Below are 24,340 nucleotides of genomic sequence, written 5' to 3' on the forward strand. Positions count from 1 at the left end.
CTTGTGTGACATGTGGTTTTGTCACAAGACAAACTCCATAATCTTTCTAAAGACTTTATTCACTTGGTCACTCTCTTTGCATTCATACAGTGTCCTCAGACAAGGAACCATACAATGACTCCCTTATTTTTGCTTGGACTATTCAATTGAGAATAACTACTTTTGGTTTGGTTTTGATGTTTTTTCCCCCCCATAGTTGAGCAAATGGTAGTCAGAGATAGCTGGGGGCTTCTAGTCAAAGAAGAAACTGTTATCCTCTTATGACTTTGCTTACATATAACTAGAGCCAGCATCTGGGATTGTCCAATTTTCCATGACCATCATTTTCAGCATGATCACCATCACTGCCTCTTCCTTATCTTTCTTTTTAATGTTAACAACTTACTGCAGACAACAGATTCAAGAGACAACACAACCTGATATGTAGAGCAAACACTGTGGATAGAACTTGAGTTCATATATGGCAACAGTCTTTATTTATTGTATTTCCCCCCAAGATTTCTTCTTGACTTATATCCTGGCTCATTCTCTCAAAACCTCTCACAGAAAATGAAAAAAACTCAGACAAAAAAAAAACCCCAAACCATTTTTATTATTAATATTACTATTTCTTTCCCCCCTCACATCTTGAAAAATGATACTCAGACTGGACATGGCCAGATCAGTTGTTCTGTTTTGTTTCTAACATTTCCACTTTTTTTCTTTTTGTTTTTTTTGTTATTTTTTAAAATAATAAACTGAAAAAAAAAATAGCGTACAGTCAAAGATTGTGAACATCATTAAAGACTCACTTGGAGATACGAAACAAGTAAGCCATGAAGTCTTCTGCCCTTGCAGAACAGTTCAGCTGAGGAGGAACTCGGAAGGCTTTTAAGTCTGCCAACATGGATATGCTGGGGAGGCCTTCTTCTGAACACTATATGTGCTTTATAATACAGGAGGGCAGAGTTTGGGGACTCCAAGCAGTGATTTGAAAACTTAGCAGTCAACGACTGAAATGTTTATGCTCAACATTGGTCTCAAACCGCAGACGGTTTCTCCCAATCTCGTTGGCTGCAACAGTTTTGGTTCAGTTATAGCTCATTCAATATTTATATATTTATATATAAATATTTTTTGTTTTGTTTTTTTACACATAATATTCTTTGTCCTTGTTTTTCTGTTTCTTGTGGCCGCTCTTTGAACTCTGCTGCTTCTCCTTCATGAGCGTGCCATTGCTCTGGGCTGAGTTGCTGATGTAGTTACGCGTCTCATCCACCTGATAGGACCCTTCGTCCCTGTTCCTGTACTTGTACATGGCATATAGGAGGATCAGGATGCAGAGGGCAGCAGCAGCTACAATGCCGACGACCATTCCCGTTGTGCTGCTCGACTCACGGACCACCTCTGAGGCCCCCGGAACCCGTCTGATTCCTGGCTCCGTGGGGTTTGCTGTGGGCACATTACGGAACATGGGGGAAGTTATTAGCGGGCTCTTCAGTTTTGTGCTGTCTAGCTCATAGGCAGTGGGCAACGGAAGCAAGACTATATCAGGCTGGGGTTTGAGGTCACGGTTATTCATGTTGCCAGCTGGCAATTTGGGCACCATCCCAGTCGAGGACGAAGCTGTGGAGCGGATCAGCTCAGGGGACAAAGCTGTGATAGTAGTCCTACCAGTTTCGGAGACTTTGTTAGGTCTAAAGTCCTTGGCTTCCCACTTGGGTGCGTGTGCTTTGTAGCCACCTTCGAAGATTGAAGTGGAAAGACTTTTATCTGTTACCAAGGAGAAGGTGGTGTAAAAATCTTCATCATCAGTAGGGGGTAGGTTAGAGTCAAAGGTTTCCCCTGAGCCATACCCAGATATCACCAAGCCATCATCATCACAACCATCGCTGCCTTGGTCCGACAAGCAAGGTAACCCCGCCTCAGAGGTCATGGACAGGGAATCTTTGGTGGTCTCAATAATGGTGAGGAGGGGACGGAAGGTAGTGGGGAGTGTAATGAAAGGTGCACGAGTAGTAATAGGAGGGATATCTAAAGGGTCTTCTACAAGAAGAGGGATAACTAATTCACCTCCTGGACAGAAGAAAAGAAAAAAGGAAAAGGTTAGTTCATCTTGAATGCAATGCGAGATGTGATATTCAGCTCATCTGTCTCAAAGGCTGAGTGTATAAACCTGCACATGTATGTGGGCAGCTGCATGAAACTAGCAGTTTTTAAGCTGTTAAGTCTATCAACAGGACTCTAAATCAGTGGTCCCCAACCTTACTGGCACTACAGGGACCAGTTTCATGGAAGACAATTTTTCCATGGACTGGAGGGGGGATGGTTTTCCACGTAACCTACATCCTGTGCATGTGCAGATAAAACTTTGCTCACTCAACTGCTGCTTGCACAGCCCAATTCTTGTCAGGCCAAGGACCAGTACCAGTCCAGGGACCAGGGTTGGGGACCCCTGCTCTACATGTTTGTAAACCTACACCTCCCCCCCACATATTTGTGTGCAGAATCCCTCCTCTTTGAACTTTTCAAATACAGGATATATATAATTTGGTTGTTGAAGATACTCTCAGAGTGACTTGCCGAATTCTAATATCATACATTTCTTCTGTTCACTGTAATATTTGAAGAATTTTCAGTAACTGCATGTTTCATTATAATAGCTAGTTTGTTAGAAATATGTTCACTCTTTTGTTTTAATTCATAACATATGAAATATTTTAAAAGTAAAATCTCCCTCCACTCACGCTAACCTCTTGGAGACTTCATATCTATGCAATTTACTATCAGCATTACAGAAGAGGTTTGTTATTGGCCTATTTGGCATACCTGTTGATTTCTTTTGTCTAGCCAACAGCCTTTGGAATCCCAAAAGATCCCAGTCCAAACATTAATGAGCCCTGTTAACTTCCAAGTTAATTTAACTATATTAGCAACTTGGGCCATTTAAAGGCTATCCACTTTAAAAAATTCAGAATCAATCAAGTGAAGGAAGCAAACAAAAATATATCAATCAGATGCATTTTAAGATTGGTGTTTAATTCAAATAGGATCCAAAAAGATCTTGACAAACTTGAACAATGGGTCCTATCCAACAAAATGAATTTTAATGTGGAGAAAAGCAAAGTTTTACATTTAGGCAGGAAAAAATCAAAAGTATAAATACAAATTAGGTGAGACCTGGCTCAAAAACAGAAACTGAGAGAGACCTTGGAGTCCTACTGGACGATCACTTGACTATGAGCCAGCAGTGTGCAGCAGCAGCCAAAAAAGCTAATACAATCCTGGGTTGTATAAACAGAGGCACAGAATCAAGATCACACGAAGTATTAGTAACGGTTTATAAAACCCTAGTAAGACCACACCTGAAATACTGCAAGCAATTTTGGTCACCATGCTACAAAAAGGATGTTGAGACTTTGGAAAAAGTTCAGAGAAGAGCAACTAAAATGATCCAAGACCTGGAGACTAAAACATATGAAGAATGGCTGCAGGACATGGGTTTGGCTACTCTAAAGAAAAGAAGAAACAGGAGTGACATGATTGGAGTATTCCAGTATTTGAGGGGATGCCACAAAGAAGAGGGAGTCAAGTTATTCTCCAAAGCACCCAAAGGCAGGACAAGAAACAATGCTTGGAAACTGATCAAAGAGAGCAGCAACTTAGAATTAAGAAGAAACTTCCTGACAGTGAGGATACTTAACCAGTGGAACAACTTGCCTTCAGAAATTGTGGGCGCTCCATCATTGGAGGTTTTTAAGAAGAGACTAGACAGTCACTTGTCTGAAATGGTATAGGATCTCCTGCTTGAACAAGGGGCTGGACTAGAAGATCTCCAAGGTCCCTTCCAGCTCTATTCTATTCTTTATTCTCTATTCTCAAATAACTGCAATGAGCCAAATAAAATGTCCATTCAGATCTCCTAAGACCATGGAAGGCTGCATCCATTTAAAAATGCTCTATTTAGCCAAATGGAAATTCTTCTACCATCACTGTTTCTGCTTTCACAATCAGGGCTGCCTAGAATTTATTGGATATGTTGTATATTTGTTGGATATTCTTATTGAAGAAGAGAATAGGTGTACTGCCATGAAATTGTAAGAAGAGTAAAGGAGCAGGACTGATACTTAAGAGTGACAGAAAAATAAGCAACAATACTATATACTTCAAACTAATTTAAATCTCCAGGATGAACTGCAACCTAAGGAATTAAAGGAACTCAATTGTCTGACCATACTTTTGTGAAATAGCCTGATAAATCCTGGAAAATGGATTTAAGAAAGATGGGCCAAAAAAAAGGAAAAAAGAGCTTCCAGGGAATAATAAAAAGGGATTGATCTGAAAGAACCTTATATTGTGATTACCTGATGCATTATGTCTTGATTTGCGCAAAACCTTTGACCAAGCAACAGGATCTTAATTTGAAATACTTGTAACCAATACAAATTGGAACCCCAACCTAGTATCATCAGTAAAATTCAACTGAAACAAATGTATGTTAAGTTATTCTCAATTAACTTGCTCCACTGATTCAAAGCCACTATGTTCTTAGTAACCTTAATTGGTTGGGTGTACAGTAGTGACATATAAGGGACGCGGTGGCTCAGTGGGTTAGGACGCTGAGCTTGTCGATCGGAAGGTCGGCAGTTTGGCGGGTCGAATCCCGAGTGCCGCGTAACAGAGTGAGCGCCTGTTACTCGTCCCAGCTTCTGCCAACCTAGCAGTTCGAAAGCACGTAAAAAATGCAAGTAGAAAAATAGGGACCACTACGGTGGGAAGGTAACAGCGTTCCGTGCGCCTTTGGCGTCTAGTCATGCCAGCCACATGACCACGGAGACGTCTTCGGACAAGCGCTGGCTCTTCGGCTTTGAAACGGAGATGAGCACCGGCCCCTAGAGTCGGAAACGACTAGCACGCAAGTGCGGGGGAACCTTTACCTTTACCTTTACAGTAATGACATGATTTACATAACATTGTTCTTTGGGAGGGAAGGAGATATACCAAGTATATCATTCAGTACATAACTGAGCCCTCCTAGTTCAAAATATTTAAATCCAACTAGAAATAATCTATAAAGCAAATGCTATTGTTTCCAGAAGAGAAAGCATATTTTCTTGCTGAAAATGCAGTAATCATATGCAAAGAAGCTATTTTGGAACTGCTGGAAAAGCTTAGTTCTTAGCAGTGGAGGTCCTTGTTTAAATCTTCCTGTACCAAGCAATTATTTTATTTAATTGCTGCTATTGTTTCAACATATTATTATCTCTTTTTGATTTTTATTGCTGCACAGATATTTAGTCTATTGTTAAGAACTGACAAACGTTCTCAGTTTGCCAAAAAGTAGTTTTCTTTCATTTGAGATTCACTGCTGATGAATTCATAAATCTGTTCATGTAGTTTTCTCATATTCTATAGCACTTCAAGGAGGCTTGCTATTGTTTCCTGAAATGTTTTTCATTTTTTCAGTCTAGTCTACAGCCCTGGGAGTTTCCCATCCTATGCACTAATCTGTGTCTGCTTAGCTTCCAGAGCTAGAAAAAGTCAACTTGGTACCCTCACTTGTTAAGATCCTTAGATATATATACAGACTTTTTTTTTTGGAAGGTTAACATGGAATCACGCAATATTTTGACTCCTGAAAGTTTCCAAGCATTATTCAAGGTCTGTTGAAAATGCAATTTAGCTAGCATTATATAATGGCATTTATCTCTCCATAATTATACCATCTGTGACTTAGATTGAAGTTTTAAGATTGTGAGTTCTTAATTGTCTGTCTAAAGCATCTGAAGTGCCTTTGTTAAGAAACTTTCTGATTTTTATAAAGGATTTAGTGCACAGCTGGTGATGCACTAAATCCACCCAAGGCTGGTGGGAAAGACAACTCTTCTTTTTCAGACTGAGTAGAGTCTGGAAATCTTGGCTATTTTGCATTAAGATGCATGGATATTTCTCTTCCTAATCACAGGGTTACTCAAGATTCTGATCTAAAAATCAGAATTTCCATTTTAACAGTTACTTTCATTTCAGTTTACTATATTATTAATAGCTTATTTTTCTTTTATGTTGACATTAATGCTTATAGTCAGAGAACTAGCTTGATAGGCTAAAGAGGGGTCAGTTTTATAATAATTCAATTTGGAGTAGTGGTGGGGGGAGTGTTGGAGTTGCACTAATCTATAGAAATACTTTCTAAAAGTAATTTTACAAAGTAATTTTACACCTCATAGCAGCAAAGGCAGGGGCCATAAAAGAGATTTTCATGATGGGTGGGAAACTGTAATGGGCTACAATAACTTTGGCCTGAAATATGAAATCTGACTCCAAGGAGGGATGGGAGTAAAGAAAGAATCTCAAAAGAGATACTCCCTAGTTTGTAGAAATAATGGAAGGGAGGGGGAAAATGCTTTCAGACTTGCATAAACTGTACTAACAATTTTGGCTTCCTGCTGGACTACCTCAAAGGACTGAGAGGAACTCAGGACAATGAAACCAAGAGCAAAATAGAGAAAGCACACTGCCAGGGCATGTTGGCACTGTGATATAAGTGGCGACAAGCCCTCTATCTGCATCTGTCCTAAATTTAGTTTGTTTAAACTTCTAGGCATTGTTCTACCTAGACAAAGCTCAACCTAATAAATTGGCCTCCTCCTTTTCTCTAGATAGTTTTTGCTTCCAGCAGAAGGCCACACACATTTATTGAAGTAGTTTGTGCTGACAATAAAGTGTGGTGGGATGAAAGAGAATGCAGCACTTATAATGGCTTCTGTTGCATTCATGATGCCAAATCACCTTCTGTTTGTCCAGATAAAAATAAAACAGATACAATGAAGAAGCCATTCTGAGAGGATTGAGGTGTGTCTGGTGACAAATGGTATCTTTAGAAACACAAACATCCAAGAGCTCCTGTGAAAATTGCTTCCCTTTTTCTTCTTGAAATCAACACTCCATATTTCTTAAAGTTAGTATTTTAAAATCTGGGGCATTTGCTTGATAGAGTTGGGCTTTCCCTTAAATTAGCAATATCACTGGGGAAATAAAAAGTCTATTTTTGCTTTGAAGGCTACCCTCTATTTTGTTTTATGGGTATATTTATAGATATATAATTCATGCCTCTTGAGCTGATCTCCAGTAAGGGCCTTTTTGACACTGGAAAAGATGGAGTGTTGAAAATTTAATGAGAGCCTTTCTGAACTGAATAGAGTTTGTGGGCAGATCAGGAATGCATAGAGCACCAAATGACAGGCAATAGATTGAGAGGAGAAAACAATGGAGGGATAATTAGAGAATCTTCTTATTTTTCACTTTTCTGAGAAAGACAGTCTTATGATTCGTCAGGAGGAAGAGACAGTGACAACTGTAACAATAAGGTCTCCTGTAAAGCATGGTGATAAATATATACAGGGACACATAACATTCCTTCTGTTTTTCCAAATGAAGTAGAAAAAATTTAAATGTTAGCTGAAGTGAATTGCACAAATTTACTTCTTTTCACTACAGTTCAAATAAACTTTTAGGAGAAAAAGATTCTGCTTTGGGGGAAAAAATGCTAGAAACATTAATTTCCCTTTTAAAAGAGAAAAACATGAAAGTTTATACTTGCATTCCTTTCTTTCAACCTCCTTTCAGGAAAAAAAGAAAATGTATAGGGCATTTTTAAAGTCCTCCAAGAGGTTTTTTTTTTGTCAGCTCTTTATGTGCTAAGAGGATAAAATATTCAAAGCCACAATGCCACCTTTTGCTTCTGGAAACCTGATGCTGATAAGAACCTGCATTAGCAGTTAAGTATTTTTAATATTCCCTTATCTCTTTCCAAGCTTAATTAATTAAAGCTGACAACTTATCCCACAAGGAATGGGCTTTTCTCTTCCATTGTGGAAAGCCTCACCTGACAGCCTGACAGCAAAAGAAATCCACTGATGATTCTCTCACGAAGAAAGCTACCACCATATAAGCTCTATGCAAAAGCTTTTGCAAAGATTGCAAAAGTGTTGAATCTCGTTTAGAAAGAGGCCACTCTAAAAAGCAGCAAAAAGAATGAAACTAGAAGCAAAAGAACTTTGTAGTTCGATTGACTTTATATGCCCTTGTCTGGACTTTTAAACAAATATATATTTCTGGACCATTACTAAGGGATTTTGTTTAGGATATGCCAATCTGTCCTATTTCCATGGAGGTTTCAATTTTCCTGTTATTTGGTCTCATATGCCCTTCCTTGCAAGAACTCTAATATAAAGTTGATGTGCATCTAAATGCAGAATGAAATTGTAAATGTCCTCCTTTTGTTCTTAGTGCAGATACGTTAAAATATGCAACTCTGAGAGAAGGTAACTCAGATCTAATCAGATAATGTTTGATTTGTCAGAACAGCAAAACTGGATCCCGACTGGAACAATAATTTAGCATGAACAACTAAGATTGTTCAACTCTTTACATTTCTTTACTCAAGAAGGCATTTTTAAAATTTATTTGTTTATTTATTTATTTATTACAAAATTTATTGGCCACCCATCTTACCACGAGGTAACTCTGGGAGGCTTACAATTATAAAATATAAAAATTATATACACTAAAATATCAATGTTAACATAAGGCCAAATGCTACAGTTCAATTAAAAATGAGGTGAGTGGAAGCATCAGATTCAAGATAGTTTGGGTTCTTTAACAGTAAGAGCTACCTTTATGGATAGTCAGCTGATCCTAATACAGCCCAAGAAATAGAATATGAGGTGAAGGATGATGAGAAAGACATTGCAATGGATGCGGGCCCTACTGAAAGTCACCTGTTCCTAGTTCTTAGATGCTGTCTCATGGCTACTATTACTGGAGCATTGTCCACAGAGCATTCAAGACAGCAAATTTTAAATGCCACTTAGTTGATTCTGCCTGCTTTTTGGTGGTCAGTTTGGAAAAGAAAGATCTTCCTTAGTATCCTACCAACACAACTGTGCAGACTTCTGTAATAGAGAGATTATACCGTACAGGCCTAGAAGCTAAACTGAAAAGGTAGCCTTTGATCTGTTTCTTTTTCTTAGATGTCATCATTTTATTTCTTCTTTCCTTCCATTCTTTTTAAAAGGACTTTATGTACAGTAGTTGCAGTTTAGCGAGCCAGGTGAATTCCATTTTCCAAGTAATTATCATTTATTCTTGAGCTAGAGTTCCTTATTGTATTTGTCTGCATGCTATTCTTCGGATCATTTAAAAATCTCTTTCATTTTCACAAAAGTAACTTATACTTTTTTTTTTCCTTTTCAGACATCTAAGCAGAAAAGTAGAATGTTTATAGCATAGGAAACTGGACCAAAAGTGCATCTGAGAGTATCTTCTTGACCAAAAAAAACAAAACAAAAGAAAAGGAATGTGATAGCTATACTTTTCAAAAAAGCACATGTTTTTGGGAGCCAATGTAAGTAATCTCCTTTCTTCTTTTTTTGAATATCTATCCCAACATATAAAAGAAATAAGAGATAATAGAAAAGAAGAATAATGCTAGGGTAGGAAAATATAACTGATTGTGTTACCGTCCTACAAAAACACAAGCATATAATTATCAACAGTACACATTGAATGCAGATCATAAAAGCCAATGTTAAAACAAACATTTTGTAACAATTAAGTATAACTTTGGAACCAGAACCAATTATATACTGAAAAATAATGGAAAAATAAAATACACACAAAAGTGGAAAAAAATTGGAATGAAAAGTGACAAGAACAAGTAAGTCACTGTATTTAAAAAAGGGGAGGGGGAAACCAAGAAAATTGAAAATGAAAATTGTTGAAGAAAAAGTAAAAAATGTGATTGCTAAAAAACAAAACTGAAAATACACATGAAATAGTAAAAAAAAAGCATCATACCACATTGATTTCATATTGTCAACTTACATCAACAAATTGCCCGCATGTTTTTTGGCATGAAAGAAAAATTTATAAAAGAAAGTTGTGTAAGAATGTTCTTGGATAAGCAGAATTGCCACATTCGAGAAACTTTTTTTTATTTTATTATTGTTTTTTTTATTTTTTAAAAAAACGTTTTTGTTCAAAATTATTATTTTCATTATTTTAAAGTATAATAATTATATACAACAAAGGATGATAAGGGAAGCAACAACACATACATCCACACCACGTAACATGAAAAGAAAAAAAAATCCTGAATTATAAGAAATTGGAACATTTTTTTTCTTACTGTTTTTCTTATTTATTTGGGTTTTTTATGTATTCTTGAAAATTGTCAGAATTTTCCCTTTTTTAAAAAAAAATAGTTCTGTTATGATTGCGTTTTAAAAACCTATATTATGTTTTGTTACCAAATTAGTGTTTACTTTTACCTCAGTAGATTGAGGCATATTTTCCCAATTACTGCTCCCATGCATCCAACATCAATAGAACTTACTTAAAAGCAGTGCTCAGTGGATCACATCCTCAGTGGGAATTGAGATTGACTCATTTACCCTTTCTTTCTTTCTTTCTTTCTTTCTTTCTTTCTTTCTTTCTTTCTTTCTTTCTTTCTTTCTTTCTTTCTTTCTTTCTTTCTTTCTTTCTTTTTTTCTATTCATTTTTTTAAAAGAAAAATCTTTTATTTTTCCCTATAATTTGGAGTGTGAGTGTTTTAAGGAATGGATGACTGCACATAAAATTTGAAACAATGCTAAAGAGAGGGAGGTGGGGAAGTGAGGGGGGAGTTGTGGGAAGAAAAGATGCCTCAGGAGAATGAAGTAGGGGTATACAATCTATGAGTGTACTACACAGATGAAGATGATGGGGGTGAATGTGTAAGTCAGTTGCCATGTCCATGTAAGTGCAGAACGAAGTGATCTAGCAGCATTAGAGCTTCTGGCTGTAAGGAAGGGATGGGCAATATACAAAAACAAATGAGCATATTCATGCCCATCAACAAAAAGAAAGAACAGAACTCTAACATTGACAATCTCACAAACCCTAAGCTGCAACTTCTTCAACATGCAAAATTTACTAAGAAATATAATTATAATTAATAACTATAACAGTTTCATTAAAGTTCTCAAATTATAAGAACAATTCAAACACTTCCCTATTTAAAAAACAGTAAAATATACAAATTAAATCTAATCATCAGATTGAAAAAGAAAATATAATTTATGCATAGGAAGGGGAGCCACTTCAACTGCAGCTCTGCTCATTCTTTGTCTCAAGAATGTTTTCCTCCAATCATTAATATCAACGTTTTCATTCAGTTTGAGGGATGGGAGTTCCCAGTATATTCAGACAAGCTAATTCAATATTATAGGGATTTTTGTCATTTTTATTTCTAACCTTATCCCAATCTCATATCTAATTGAAGCTAAAATTATACTTTAAAAAATTATTATTTTTTCTTCCTTTAAAGAGTTCTGCAGTTGAGGTAGTCCCTTATTTAAAGAGAAAGGCAGAAGAAAAAAAATTAGAAATCAATTCAATAATGTTTATGTTGTCAGATTGGAACAAACCAAATCTAAGATAGAAATCCAACATTTGAAAAGAAAAGACATCAAAATAGGAATACTTAAAAAAAGAGCAATTTATTCCCAGCAAGAAGAAAGACGAGAACAACTGCTTGGGTTTAAATATTTTCATTTGATTACTGGTTAAAAAAAAATCCACACACTTTCAGAGATGAATATACCAGATGCACACACCAAAAAGGAACAGACAAGGCAGTCTAGGGACACTTTTATCGTCTCAAATTCTTTCTCATTTTTAAAAATGTTTTTAAGTCCCTTTTTTCCATTAAAACATTTGGCAGGAAAGAGGCCACTAAAAACCATCCCTTTGTTTTACATTTGCTTTTTTTTAGTTTTATTTTGAAAAAAAAAAACTTTTTGTCATTATTTTCAAAAAGCAAAATAAATTATTATTGGGGAGAACGTGCAGTCTGGATGTACGCCATAAACAGACATAGGAAAATATGTAAGAAACTAGCTAAAATTGACACATGGATTATTAAATAGCTTAATTTTATTGTAGGATGTTAATAATAATGCATGCTTAAAGTAAGTTGCATTTAGGGAAAGTAGAAGAAACAACAGCAAGCTAGGAGTAGATGAGGAGGAAAGGAAAAGAAAGGTTAGCAAATGAGGCGAATTCAAGGTAGAGAGCATTTGCTTGCATGTCATTCCACAACTGTCCAATAGGGGCAAAGCACATTCCAGAGGGCATTGCACAAGCTATGGGAAAGATACTAAGGGCAAAAAGGTAAGATGGACATTGGAGACAGCAGTAGAAAATCGGTTTGCAACTCTTTATAACACAACTCTTGGGCGTCAGAGCCGTATGACCCAAACTTACAGTCCTCATTGATGGATTGGTTGAATTTTGTCAAAAAACAAAATTCAATAAACAAGAACACTTTACTAGAAGGATAGTCTTTTGGAAGCCTTTCTCAAGATATCCAGAAGACATCTGGCTAAGGAAGATTATTCTTTAGGAATGATTGTTACCACTAGTGATAGTTATTACTAATTTTTTTTCATGGCAAGACACATACAGTTTAATACTTTGTAAATTTCCTGAGAAATTTCATAAGAGACAATTGTGATTGCTTTCATATAAGCATGCATAGACTTAGATCTTAGTTATGTAAGAAATCTCAAATGCAGCTGCAGCTTGTTAATCTATGTATGGTGGAGTATAAAGTATTATCCACTGGGGAAGCTCAAAGTATTAAATCTCCCCAGAGTATAGGAAGTTTGCAAATTAGTCCCAATCAACAAATGCATAATTTGCGAGACAATAAAGAAATACAATTGTCAGTACGTGCAGATTCTGGTCACAAATTCAGGCAGTACAACAGGAGGACTGCAGGGTTGAGTCTTTTCAATATTATAAAGAGGTGCTGTTAATTAGCATCATCTTAATAAACCCTTGATCTTCGTAAATTTTAAAAGCCAATGGAGGGCGGTAGCCTTATGCATAGGAATATGCAACAAAGAATTTAAAAAGCTCAGTTTATTGGCCAGCTTTCAAAGCCAGGTCCACTGTACTTTCATACCCCACAGAAAAAAGCAAAGGCAATTGCCAAGGGGATAGACTTAAAAATCCAGGTACAGTAAATACCAGTGTAAGATGTCCCCTAACAGATTCTTGGATATTTTACTGAAAAAAGTGTCCCAGTCTGGTTGAGAATGGGAAGGGTGGAATTGGATAGAAATTAGCACATCTCCAAGGAAGGGTAGAAGTGTTAGGCTATTTTGGCCATTAAGATGGCCATGCATGGCAGATTGACCTCTGCATCTACTGGAGGTGTGTTTTAGATCTTTATTTTCATACAGGGATTAAATTACAATCTGTAACAGTTCAACCAAGACAAGAAAACCTGGCTGGGTTAGCTTCATGGACTGTAGAGTCATTCAGTTAATGGGACTGAAGCAAGTTGAGTTGTGAAATGTAATTTGGCAAATACTTTTGGAATACAGGAAACTGGAGACTATTATTATTTTACACAATATAACATGACTCTTTGTCATCACACTGAAAGTGAAGTCCTTAGATGCTATTCCCTGCTAGGATTCTTAGTCTCTGGCCTAATTTGGTTTAAAGACATTTCACAAATGGGCAGTTATGCCTTAACCTGATTTCTAATAGATTTCTGTTTTACAGCTTCTGCAGTGCAGTCAGTTAACCATGGATTTAGCTAAAGAATTCATGTTAAAGCATAGAATACTATTGCGTTCACTCCAATACTGATCATCCTGCAAATTCAATCCCAAACAAATTTTTAACCTTCCCCTTGCTTTAAATATTTTGGCTTTCAAACTTAAGACAATGCACCATAGCTTTAACATATCTGGATCAAGTCCTTGCTCTACTACCTCCAGTGAATGGCACAAATTAACAGACCATTGCTGGGTGAACAAATGTATTTTTAAAAAACTCATTAGGATTTTGTAAAACAAAGGTATATTTGATATTAGCTTTCTGTAAATTCATTTATTTAGGAAAGTATTTCTTTGAACATATGTTGAGAATGTATTTAGGAGTTTTTAAAAATCTGAAAAAAGCACAAAGGTTTGGCATAATGATTATCTCATATCCTCTTTAGGCATTTCACTTTTGCATTTTTGCACCTAAATTCTATTGCTAGAATACTTTTTGTCCATCCCTCTAATTATACATCTGAAAGTGATGTCTGTAATAGAATTTTCTGAACCTGGGAGTAAAAATGGGCTTTTCCAAACTATTGGAGATCAAAATAAATATTTTTGCAGTATTAAATAATTGATTAGCAACTTTCCCATTGTAAGGAAAAAAATAAATAAAAATACAATACAGGGGCCCGGTCTTAACATATTCCCTGGAAAATGAGGGCCAAAATACACATATCTATTTTCCAAGATTATGTAACCCAACCCATTTCTCACTGCAAAAGTTTTCCAACTCTGAATCTGTGAGAACTGGCTTTCTAAATTATAAGGTTTTGAGATTTGCACAATATGCCTATCCTGCCACCAACCTTATAATTCTTAAGTGTGCTATAAGAATACAGCTTGTGAAAGTGTCTATATGTATGTGTCTATAACAGAAAGAGAGAGGATCTGTGTGGTCTGATCTGACTTTCGGTCTTTTTATTACTTGGCTTCCTAACCAGTTTGTCCTTAAAAGATTCTCTGAGGATAAGTGCAAGCTCCCCTTGACAAATCAATCAATCAATTTTAGAAGTATGTTCTGTCAAAAGTTAAATGTTTCTTTTCTCATTTTCCCATAACCTTTAATCGTAATTATTATCGGGTGTAAATAATCTATACAATGACTTTTGTGTCACTAATAACCATTACATTTTGAACTTCCTGGTTATTAACACACAAGTGTATAATAACTACCAAAAAGTAAAACTTCATAGTGAAGCATTTCTAATCAGAATTTTAATTACCAGAAGCAGAAAACTCATCACTTCAATCTATTATAGTGTAAGAGATGGCATTTGGATCCCAAAGAGTTGTCTAATATGTATCCTAATTTACAGTCTAAATGCTGGAGATGCGGTAGTTTAGAAGCCACCTATTTTCATACGTGGTGGACTTGTAGAAATATAAAAGCTTTTTGGGTTAAAATTTGGTGGAACATTCAAAATATTTTTAAGAGAAAGATAAAGTTCTCTCCACAATTTTTTTTATTGGGTATTGTTGTAGATTGTGATGTTAAAGAAACCAATTTGATGTTGAATTTGATAACAGCAGCACGGTTACTGGTGGGACAATACTGGAAGAAGGATAGTTTGCCTACTATAGAAGAATGGGTATTTAAAGTATGGAATCTTGCAGAAATGTCTAAGATTTCTGCTTACTTGAAAGATCATTCACAGGAAAGATATATTTCAGTTTGGAGGAGATGGATAGATTATATTCAGAATAAATATGGGACTAAAAAGTTCCATTTAGCTTATGAGTAGATTTTAGAGGGATATTGTTATTAATTGTAGTGTTAGTATTTATTATATTTTTGTTTAAGATATTATCATTATGTTCTTAATACCTTGTATGTTAAAGCACATTATGAATTTGGTTAATTTTATATTATGGATAATTTTAGTTAGAATATGATTATTATATCTATAACCCTGTATTCAGCTCTGGGAAGTGGAGGGGGGGAAGGGGGTTGGTTTGGGGTGGGTGGGTTTTGGGGATATGTATTGTAAAATCTTTACAATAGAAAAGAATATTAGATTCTCATAGGCACTATTTTTCTTTATCTATTTTTTAAAGAATTTCAACTTTATTTCATAGTTTAATTTGTTATACCTGTATTCTAATTCATTAATTTTATAATGAAATTGAAATAAATGTTATTAAAAGAAACAGTGCATAATACATTGTAATATAGTCGTGATTTTTTAAGATACTGTATGTTGGATTATTAACTTCTGTGAACTATAGTCTGAAACCTTTGGAGAATATCAGTTTTGGATTTAGAACTCTTTGACATATTAAAAAGGCAATTGAGGAGGAAGGGTTGAATTGTGTAAAATCATCCATGGCATGGAGAAAGCATGCAGAATGTAAAGAAATCAGACACTAGGATCAGGAATCATCTAGTGAAACTGACTGGAAGATTTAGATCAACTTAAAAAATTACGTCTTCACATAATGCATAATTAACATATGGCAATAGCTATTAATGTATAAGCTATTAGTAGAATTTCACAGATATATTCATAGAAGACAGCTCTGTCATATGGCTATTTAGACTTAATGAGTGTGGAAGGCATTCTCCAAATATCAGTTTTAATGGAGCAACACTAAGATGGAGTGCCATTTGCTTGGTCATTGTGGAAAACAAAGGGCTGGACAAAGATGGAGTTTGGCTTGATCAAGTAGGACTATTATTGTGTTCTTAGTAAAGGATCTATAGTACTGGATGTAACAAAAGCATTCCATACTAGTGGTTATCAACTCTAATTGTAAAATTTAATTTGAACTGGTCAGAATCTTTGGAAAACTCTTTGGATGATGGAGCTTACATCTGAGGCTGCCTGATTTTTGATTTGGACCTAGAAGCAAGATTTGTGCCTCTTGTTAATGAGTATGGGGAACCTATAAATTTTAGGTTTTAGTTTCCTTTGAAGATGATATAATGAATTTTTCAGATGTGGAAGATTGTTTTGTGGGATAAATCCTGCCCAGTCTCAGAGAAATAGCTGAAGAATCATCGGAATTAGTCTCCTCTAAATTATTTTTTTCCCTTTCTTAAACAAAAAGGTTATCTATCTATAGATTGTTGGTTTTTGGTTTTTTTGGAATTTCAGTATTTGGAGGTATAAATACTCCACATGAGGAAATCAAGATAGTCCAGTTGTAGATTATAAAGTGTGTGGAGTCTTTACAGATTGGAGATGAAGAACAGTCTTCTTAGTCTTTTGTAATTTTAGGTACACAATGTCCTTGAACTCTTCCTAGGAAGATCCTGATGGAACTTGCCAGCTATTAGAAAAAAATTGATAATACCATAAGAGAGTACATCACTCTGATCGGGTAAAAGGAAAATGAGATAAATAAATTAGTGTAACCTGAATATTGAGATAATAATAAGTTTATGCTGCACTTTGTGGTAAGAATCAGAATAAAAAAGTATTTATTTATTTATTAGTTTTTATAAACCGCCCTTCTCCCGAGGGACTCGGGGCGGTGTACAGAGGAAAGTAATCTGATAACTACATTAAAACACTAACAAATTATTCCTCATTAACTCCTTTGTCCCTTGGAAACATGGTTCTAGAGTGCTAATTTAGGCAGCCCAAATTCAGTCACAGATATGTGATTTCAGATAAGGCTACAAGATCTGTCTATAAAAAAACAGTTAAATGGTAGAAAATATGTTAACTCTTGTCTGACATATAGTGATCCTCCTGAAATTTGTAATCCAAACCTGATAGCCCTAAACTGAGGGAGATTCCTCTTCAAAAATCACTTAATGAATTATGTGTTTAATCCTAATTCAAATATCTCCAGAGTTTCCTTCTTTGTATCCCTAAAAAATATGATAATGGGGCCTAATGTATAGTGTGAACCTATGGTTCTCCTGATTTCATCTGCAGTGGGTGTCCCATACCTTAAAGAAAATAATTAGCCAGAGTTAAAAGTCCTTATCTATCATGCATGTTATTCTAGATACAGGTCTTCTAGACAGAAATATAATTTCTGACTGAGGGGTTTTAATTGGGTTTTAATGTTTTAACTTTTTAAATTTTGGGCTCTAAATTTAATTAATTGTTTTAATTACGGTAACTGTTTTAAGCCTTCTAATTTTTGTATGGTGTGATTTTAATTGCCCTGTAAACCGCCCTGAGTCCTACGGGAATAGGGCGGTATATAAATCAAAATAATAAATAAATAAATAAATAATGAATGAATGTGGTGACATTGCATATCAACCTTTCATGCTCAAATTGCCTAGAGTGGCATATGTGCAACAAGGGGAGTAATATTTCTTTGCCTCATGATGGCAGTGGCAGTCCCTCAGTTACTAAGGTCTACAAAACTTTCAGTGGTAGACACAAGTAAAATGACACTAGAGAATCTGAAAGGTAACACATTACCTTATCCTAACCTTCTGTAGGGAGAGCTGGCTCTCAGTGCATGCAGATATGAATAAGCCACATTTGAAATAATTTCCTCTTAAATGGCTAGGAAAAAGAACTACAGCAACAGCCTTTGACAAAAGTTGAAGGGAAGGACTGCCTGGATTTGGGAAAACCCCAAATGCACTTTATATAATTCAGAGCATGTGGACTGGAGTAAAACATTTAATGAACTATAATAAGCTGTGGACACAATATCTACCGGTTAATCAAACCATGCTACAAGAATTTATTGTAAACTATCTAATGTCACTTAGGTGAGATGGTTATTGTAGAAATGTAATGAATCAATTAATGAATGAATAACTAAAGAAACAAACTAGCTAACCCAAGCTGCTGCATTTATTAGATCCATTAGCTTCTCTGTTTCAGCTGAAAGAGTTAAACTCGGCTACTTTTGTATGTGATTTCCTCCCCCTCCTTTTCTCATTCTCATCCTTTAGATTGCAAAAAGCAAATACATTTCTACAATCTCTAAGCCAAACAGGAAACAACACAATTTGACAATTACAGAATCAGTAAATGCCCAGTTTTCATTTCTGACCTTTCAAACCTTTCAAAAAACATATTTCACAGTTTCTTTGAAGACTGTTTTAATATTTTAATACTATGTATATGCGTCTCTCTCTCTCTCTCTCTCTCTCTCTCTCTCTCTCTCTCTCTCTCTCTCTCTCTGTGTGTGTGTGTGTGTGTGTGTGTGTGTGTGTGTGTATGTGTGTGTGTTGGTATATGCACAGGCATATACATAGTATTAAAACAGTCTTCAAATAAACTGTGATACACACACACACAAACACACACACACATATTCCTGCCTAAATTCTTCACTCTTTTAGTTCTACTATCTTCCAAAATCTTTTGCAAGATAGTCCATTTTCCTCCTTTGCAGACAGATAAGCATCAAAATTCATAAAACCTTTTAGCTTCAACACCTACTGTAGTTTACATCTTCTCCCGCAAGCTTGTAAACACACCTAACTGCACAAAATTGAGAAATTGGTTAGCTTGGTTTTCCTTTATTGTTTTATTTCCAGTGCATTTCAGGTGAAAACACTTGACGATGTTGTACAAATAAACGTATTCCCCCTTCACCAATACATGCGCACACACAAACTTTATGTAACTTTTCAGAAATTTGTGGGTTTTTTCTACAACTTTCTTCTAAAGCAGATTCAGATAATAAAAATATTAATGAAAAGTAAAAATGGTTCCTACAATTTAGGTTCCTTTGAAACCATATGCAAGCAGAGGCAGATAAAAGATGAGGGTGCTGTTATATGTTCTACATAGGTGAAACTTTTGGAGACACTTAAGAGATACTCTACTGAGCTGTGTCAATTCAATGTCAGTAGCCTTGTGTTATATTTAAGAACTAAACAACTCATCTAAAGAGATTCTCAGTCATCCAGGCCATGATTGCCCCAAAGGTGCTTTTCAAAAGGCAACTGGACTTTCTTCGTTCTTCCTTGAAGAGGTTTCACTTCTCATCCAAGAATCTTCTTCAATTCTCACTGAATGGTGGGGAATGGAAGGATTTATATTCCTTGCAATCATCTGGTCATTAGCACTCTGAAGATAAGTTGTTAGCTTTCTGAGAGTTGTCGAGGCCATTTGGGAGTTTATCTGTACCCACCAAGTCACCTGAATCAGAGTGCAAATGGGTGTGAAACCTTCTTGGAACTGCTGAAAGGACTGTGTTGTAGACAGGAGACAGTTGGTGTCAGAGGGTTCTTCAATTTTAACATATATGGCCTCTTTGATCCCTCTTTCAAATCAGTGGTCTGAAGGGGAGGGATAAGATACCATATATCTCCTGTCTATAACACAGTCCTTTCAGCAGTTCCACGAAGGTTCCACACCCATTTAAAATTCCAGTTGCCTTTTGAAAAGCACCTTAGGGACAACTAAACAATTCATATAGATATTTATTAAACTGATCCATATTCACTTCAGTTCCTTAATGACAGATCAGTATTTTTTTAACAAGGCTAAATACCATTAATATAACCCTTTTAGGCAAGGATGAAAAACATATGGCCCTCCAAAAGTGGCTTATTTTTCTGCCAGCCTTACCTAGAACTATACTATAATGTGTCTACAGACATTCTCAATCATCTATGTCATGATTGTCCCAAAGGTCTTTTCAAAAGCCAACTGGACTTTTCCCTTGAAAATGTTTCACTTTTCATCCAAAAATCTTCTTTAGAACTTTTGAAAAACACCTTTGAAGATAATTATGATGATGATGATGGAAGGGACCTTGGAGGTCATCTAATCCAACCCCCTGCTAGGCAGAAAACCCTATAGCATTTCAGAAAAATGGCTGTCCATTCTCTTCTTAAAAACTTCCAGTGTTGGAGCTTTCACAGCTTCTAGAGGCAGGTTGTTCCATAGATTAATTGTTCTAACTGTCAGGAAATTTCTCCTTAGTTCTAAGTTGCTTCTGTCTTTGATTAGTTTCCATCCATTGCTTCTTGTTCTGCCTTTAGGTGCTTTGGAAAATAGCTTGACTCCCTCTTCTCTGTGGCAGCCCCTGAGATATTGGAACACTGCTATCATGTCACCCCTTGTCCTTCTCTTCATTAAACTAGACATACCCAATTCCAGCAACCGTTACCTATATGTTTTAGCCTCCAGTCCCCTAATCATCTTTGTTGCTTTTCTCTGTACTCTTTCTAGAGCAGGGGTGTCAAACTCAATTTCATTGAGGGGCCCAGGTGGGTGTGGCCAGGGTGGGTGTGGCCTACTGGGTGGGCGTGGCTTAAGTGCACATAGCCTACTGGGTGGGCGTGGCTAGCTCTACATCATTCGTGTAAAGGGTGCCTATGGGGGCCTGGGCAGGAGTGGGACAGATCTGAGGGTCTCTGGAAGAAGGAGATGGGACCAGGGAAGTGCCAAGGCATGGTCCCCTGGAGGAGCCTCACTGTTCCTCTCAGGCCATATGGGGAGGGGGCTGGACAGTGGCGTTGAGGTCAAATGCCCAGCCCAGCCCTCAAGCACCCGTGGCACCAAGCCCAGCCCCACTTCCCCAAGGGGGTGCCCAGCTGCAAGGGCAGCCACTGAGGCTCTTGACCGAGTTGTACCCCTGCGGCCCCTGACCCGGTGCAGATCCCGTCGAGCTCCATGGTTCTCCGCGGAGCTCCGGGAGATGAAGCGTCGGAGACGGGGCCTAGAGAGCGGTTGGAGATCCAGCCAATCCGAATCCGACCGATTGCGACTAAGAACCTATACTAGGTCTTATCTCGCTGCGATAAGGGAGGCGAGGTCTAACCACTTCGCCACCCTTATCGCGTCCGCAGATAATCGCCCGGCCGCCCTGTTTAGGGTGACTCGCTCCCTCCTGAATCAGGAGGTGAGGGAGGAACCCTTGCAGGGTCGTGCCAAGGAGTTTAACCAGCATCTGTCGGACAAGATCGCTCGGATTCGGACCGGTCTGGACTCTGACTGGGCAGAGTCTGTCGAGCAGGACACGGGCGGTCTTGTCGATATCACCTGGGAGGAGTTTGATTCTGTGACTCCGGAGGAAGTGGACAGGATCATGGGGAGGCTGAGCACCACCACATGTTTATTGGACCCGTGCCCTTCCTGGCTGGTCTATGCAGCCCGGGAGAGGACACGCAGCTGGTTCCAGGCAGTTATATCGGCTTCTTTGAGTGAGGGCAGCTTCCCCGCCGTCTTGAAAGAGGCGGTGGTGAGGCCTCTCCTCAAGAAGCCTGCCTTGGACCCAGCTGTATTGAACAACTTTCGTCCTGTCTCCAACCTTCGCTTTCTTGCGAAGGTTGTTGAGAGTGTGGTGGCGCATCAGCTCCCTCTGGTCCTGGATGAAGCGGATTATCTAGACCCGTACCAATCGGGTTTCAGGCCCGGGTACAGCACGGAGACGGCATTGGTCGCGCTGGTGAATGATCTCTGGAGGGCTCGGGAGAGGGGGCATTCCTCTGTTCTGGTCCTATTAGACCTCTCAGCGGCTTTCGATACCATCGACCATGGTATCTTGCTGCGGCGTCTCAGGGGATTGGGAGTGGGAGGCACGGTTTTACAGTGGTTCTCCTCCTATCTCCAGGGACGCTTGCAGTCGGTGTTGGCAGGAGGGCAGAGGTCGACTGCGAGGTCTCTCATTTGTGGAGTTCCTCAGGGGTCGGTCCTCTCGCCTCTCCTGTTCAACATCTATATGAAACCACTGGGTGAGATCATTCGTGGTTTTGGAGTTGGGTATCATCAGTATGCTGATGATACCCAACTTTTCTTTTCGACCCCAAACCACCCCAGTGATGCCCTCACCGTGATGTCCCGTTGCCTGGAGGCGGTTCGGGTCTGGATGGGGAGGAACAGACTTCAACTCAACCCCGACAAGACCGAGTGGCTTTGCATACCTTCATCCCAGGTTTATTCGGACATTCCACCTCTCGCTATGGGGGGCAAATTATTACCCCCCGTAGATAGGGCTCGCAACTTGGGAGTCCTCCTAGATTCACGGCTCACTCTGGAAGACCACATAGGAGCTGTGACTAGGGGGGATTTCGCCCAGGTTCGCCTGGTGCGCCAGTTGCGGCCCTATCTAAGCCGGGATGATCTATGCACGGTCACTCACGCGCTCGTGACCTCTCGACTAGACTACTGCAACGCTCTCTACATGGGGTTGCCCTTGAGGACCACCCAGAAGCTCCAACTGGCACAGAATGCAGCTGCGAGAGTTGTGTTGGGAGTTTCCCGATACTCCCATGTCACACCTCTGCTCCGTGAGCTGCATTGGTTGCCAATTGTCTTCCGGGTGAGATTCAAGGTACTAGTAATGGTGTTTAAAGCCCTACATGGCAGGGGTCCGGAGTACCTTAGGGAACACCTGCTGCCGGCGTCAACTTCCCTCCGCCCTGTGCGTTCCCACAGAGAGGGACTCCTCAGGGTGCCACCGGTCAGAGAATGTAGATTGGTGGCCCCCAGGGGGAGATCTTTCTCTGTGGGCGCCCCGGAGCTATGGAACCAGTTACCGGTTGAGCTCCGGACGGCGCCCGATCTTCGCTCCTTTCGCCGCGATCTGAAAACATACCTGTTCGAACAAGCCGGCCTGGCCTGAGGGGGGATTGGTGGGGTTTTTTACTATCATTTTATTGGGGTTTTTATTAATGTACCAACTGTTTTTATGGGAATGTATTTAATTATCTTTTAATTTTTGTAACTCTGTGTTTTATTCCTGCCCTGTACACCGCCCTGAGTCCTTCGGGAGAAGGGCGGTATAGAAATATTAATAAATTAAATTAAATTAAATTAAATTTACCTCCTCCTCAAGGTTGCTGCTGCTGTGCTTGCTCTCCTTAGCCAGGTTGTTCATGATGGGTAGGAGGGCAAAATGAAGAGGGAGGCCCACTCCCTCTCCATGTGAGGAGTCCTGGCTTTGTATCCAAAGCTTCCTTAGCAATACGATGGGAGACCCCCTCAGGATAGGCCAGGAGGAGGGGGCAAGGGGATGCTGAAAGGGCAGCAGGGCAGGACTAAGGTAGGACTTCTCTCAGACCCCCCCCCTTCCTTCCTTCCTTCCTTCCTTCCTTCCTTCCTTCCTTCCTTCCTTCTTTCCTTCCCTCCTTCCTAAGAACAGAGTGGTGGGAAAATATTTGAGATGAGGGAGGGAGAAAAACAGGCAAGAAACACAGCTGGGGAAGTGTCATCCTTTGTGAGGAATGAAGAAATGCACCATTGCCTGGAAGTGGCCAGCACATGGCCCTCGCCTACTTCACATATCCGGCTTGGTGGGCTCTGTGGGAGGAATTGCCATGAGCAGCGTGAGAGTCAATGTTACCTGTGTAATGCTGCCCGGCCTGCCCAGTTTTGGCAGGCAGCGGGGTGTTCTCCTCACAGTGCTGAGAGGCTGAGCCAGGTGGCATGAATCTGAAGAGAAGCACAACACTGCCCAGCCCCTAGCCTGCCCAAAGTAGGCAGGGCCATGTGCTGACCACTTCCAGGCAATGGTGCATTTCTTCATTCCTCACAAAGGGTGATACCTCCCCAGCATGCGCCCATGGGGCAGGGCTGACACGGCACGGGCCGGTCCCTCGATGTTTCCAGATGGAGCTAAGACTGAATGTATTTCAGCATAGATGACCACCACGAAATTGTACATTGGCTCCCGGCCAGCCTGGGCCAGGGCCAAGACAGAGGGGGCCATTCCCTTACTGTTTCCAGGATGGCTTCGCGGGCCACACGAAACCACTTCGTGGGCCGCATCCGGCCCCCGGGCCTTGTGTTTGACATGTCTGTTCTAGAGTCTCAACATCT

The 24,340-nt window shown here is 38.8% G+C and overlaps 1 protein-coding gene across 4 annotated transcripts in view; it reads right to left on the reverse strand.

The window, feature by feature from the left end:
- Window positions 1–1,125: 1,125 nt before the first annotated feature.
- NRXN3 (neurexin 3) overlaps window positions 1,126–24,340 on the reverse strand; it is a gene marked incomplete at its 5' end in the record, with an annotated part of 1,312,545 nt that continues 1,289,330 nt past the window's right edge. For 3 of the 4 annotated variants that reach the window (XM_081316144.1, XM_081316146.1, XM_081316147.1), the window contains one exon: window positions 1,126–1,431. In XM_081316144.1, coding sequence (XP_081172270.1) covers window positions 1,130–1,431 — 302 coding nt within the window. In that variant the 3' untranslated portion in view covers window positions 1,126–1,129. Of the gene's footprint in view, window positions 2,056–24,340 lie in introns of all 4 variants that reach the window. The other variant, XM_081316145.1, reaches the window with a different exon arrangement.

Source organism: Vipera berus (assembly GCF_964194415.1).
Source record: "Vipera berus genome assembly, chromosome: 1".
NCBI classification, from domain to species: domain Eukaryota; kingdom Metazoa; phylum Chordata; class Lepidosauria; order Squamata; family Viperidae; genus Vipera; species Vipera berus.